Source organism: Myotis brandtii, unplaced genomic scaffold (assembly GCF_000412655.1).
Source record: "Myotis brandtii unplaced genomic scaffold, ASM41265v1 scaffold120, whole genome shotgun sequence".
Taxonomy (NCBI): Eukaryota; Metazoa; Chordata; class Mammalia; order Chiroptera; family Vespertilionidae; genus Myotis; species Myotis brandtii.
In genome coordinates, this window is record NW_005354174.1 from 1,092,893 (window position 1) to 1,094,813 (window position 1,921).

The window sequence follows — 1,921 nt, forward strand, 5'->3', positions numbered from 1 at the left end:
AAGGCTGCACCCTGGAAAGGAGGTGGGAGTCGCCAGCTGAGGGCAGAGGACTTGTGTCCTGGGGAGAGGCGCCTGCGTGGGAGGGCCCGGCCGGTCAGGAGCAGCTGAGAGAGGGTCGGCGTAGCCACAGTGGGAAAACAGGTCGTTCCTTCCACAGACGGTCCTCCAGTCCCTATAACACACGAGCCTCTGGGGATGCAGCAGTGAGTCAGTCCCTGCCCTCCTGGTATTTTGTTCCCAGACGGTGGTTCTCAAAGAGTGGTCCCTGGGCCCACGGCATCTACGTCATCTGGGGACTTGCTGGACATTCAAATTCTCAGGCCTCACTCCTGACTGAATCAGAAAGTCTGGGGGTGCAGCCTGGCAGTGCAGCAAGCCCCCAGGTGACGTGCATGCATGCGCAAGTCCCAGGACCATGGTTCTATGGTAGCAGTAGTTGTGATCATGGGCCCTCAGAGCTGTCCACTTGGCTCAGGGAGGCTAATGGGAATTGAGCGCCACCAGTGCCCAGCACTTTACATCGCATTCTTATCCACATGGAAACCTGAGAGGCAGGGCTCAGAGAGGCAAGGTGACCGGCCTGGGGTCACACAGCAGGGCGACCGGCTCCACCTGTCCCTGCCCCTCTGCAGATCCTTGCATTCTCTGAGAAGCTGTACTATGACAACAACCAGAAACAGAAGATGACGGACAACGTCAGGCCCCTGCAACCCCGGGGGCAGCGCCCGGTGTTCAGGTCCCAGGCCCCCGGCCGACTGCTGCCCTTGCCGCTGCCCGCTCTGCTGGCCCCCACACTCACCTGCCTGGCGGCTGGCTTCCTCTGATGATGGCTCACCTCGGGACACTTGACCTCTGCCCTCTGCCCTCAGAGGGCTTGGGGCTCCCTTCCTCTGCTTCCCAGGTTGGACTTGGATGATGATTGAAAGAAATACAGATATATTTTTAGAGAAACCTTTCTCAGGTCTGTTTTGAGCTCCCACAACTACCCCGGCCCCGTTCCCCTCAACCTACCCCTGTTCCCGGGCAGGGACCTTAGGACCTGGACATGCCTTCGGAGCAGGGACCGCGTGGGTGTGAACTCCCTGTCTGCACCCCACGTGGAGGGATGCGAAGGCGCCTGGGAGCTCCCGCACAGTGAAAGCACAGAGGCCAGGCAGAGCCCACGGAGGCCCCAGCCAGCGCCCTCTCCTCTGTGCTGGGCGCGGTGGGCGACAAGAGTTCATTTATTTTCTGAAATACTTCTTGAGTGTCTATGTTCTGGACACTGGGGATGTGGCAGGGAATGAGACAGACGAAAACGCCTTCCCTCCTGGAGTTCCCATCAATAAAACAGACATGTTGTACGACGTCTCAGAAGGCAGTGCTGCTGTGGAGAAAGCCGGGTCAGGAAGGTGGGCAGGGAGGGCCTCGTGGGGAGGGACATCCGGAGGACCTGAAGGAGGCCAGGGAGGCCATCTGGAGCCGCCTGTGTTCAGGCCGAAGGAGGAGGATGGAGAAAAGAGACTGGGGTGGGGGGCACGCAAGAGGGAGAGGCTGTCTGAGGGGGGCCTCGAAGTAGGGGGGGCCTTAAAGTAGGATATTTTAGGGATGCTGGTGTTGGGCAAGAGAGACCGGGAGCCGCCAGAGGGTCTTTGCTTTGTGGAGCTGGGGCTGCAGGGTGAGGCGCAGGGGGTGCAGGTGGGGTGCTGTAGTAGCCCAGGAGCTGATGGGTCAGAAAAGGACGGAGAGGAGAGGGAGTCACAGGTGAATCCAAGGGTCCCTGACCTTGCACTCGGGAGTTGTCAGTGAAGCCCCTCCCACCACTCTCCCCACCCCTCCCTCCAGTGCGTCTCTAATGATTTTTCCCTCTGGGACCCAAGGAGGGAGGGAGACTAGGAGGGGGTAGGTGAGGGGGGAAGGGGGGAGAGGGGGCTGGAAAGCC

The 1,921-nt window shown here is 60.3% G+C and overlaps 1 protein-coding gene across 1 annotated transcript in view; it reads left to right on the forward strand.

Annotated features, from left to right (window-relative positions):
- Positions 1-1,343, forward strand: part of CA4 (carbonic anhydrase IV) — a gene marked incomplete at its 5' end in the record, with an annotated part of 9,151 nt that extends 7,808 nt beyond the window's left edge. The window contains one exon of the mRNA XM_005858696.2: positions 633-1,343. Coding sequence (XP_005858758.2) covers positions 633-824 — 192 coding nt within the window. The remainder of the gene's footprint in view (positions 1-632) is intronic.
- Between the last annotated feature and the right edge of the window lie 578 nt (positions 1,344-1,921).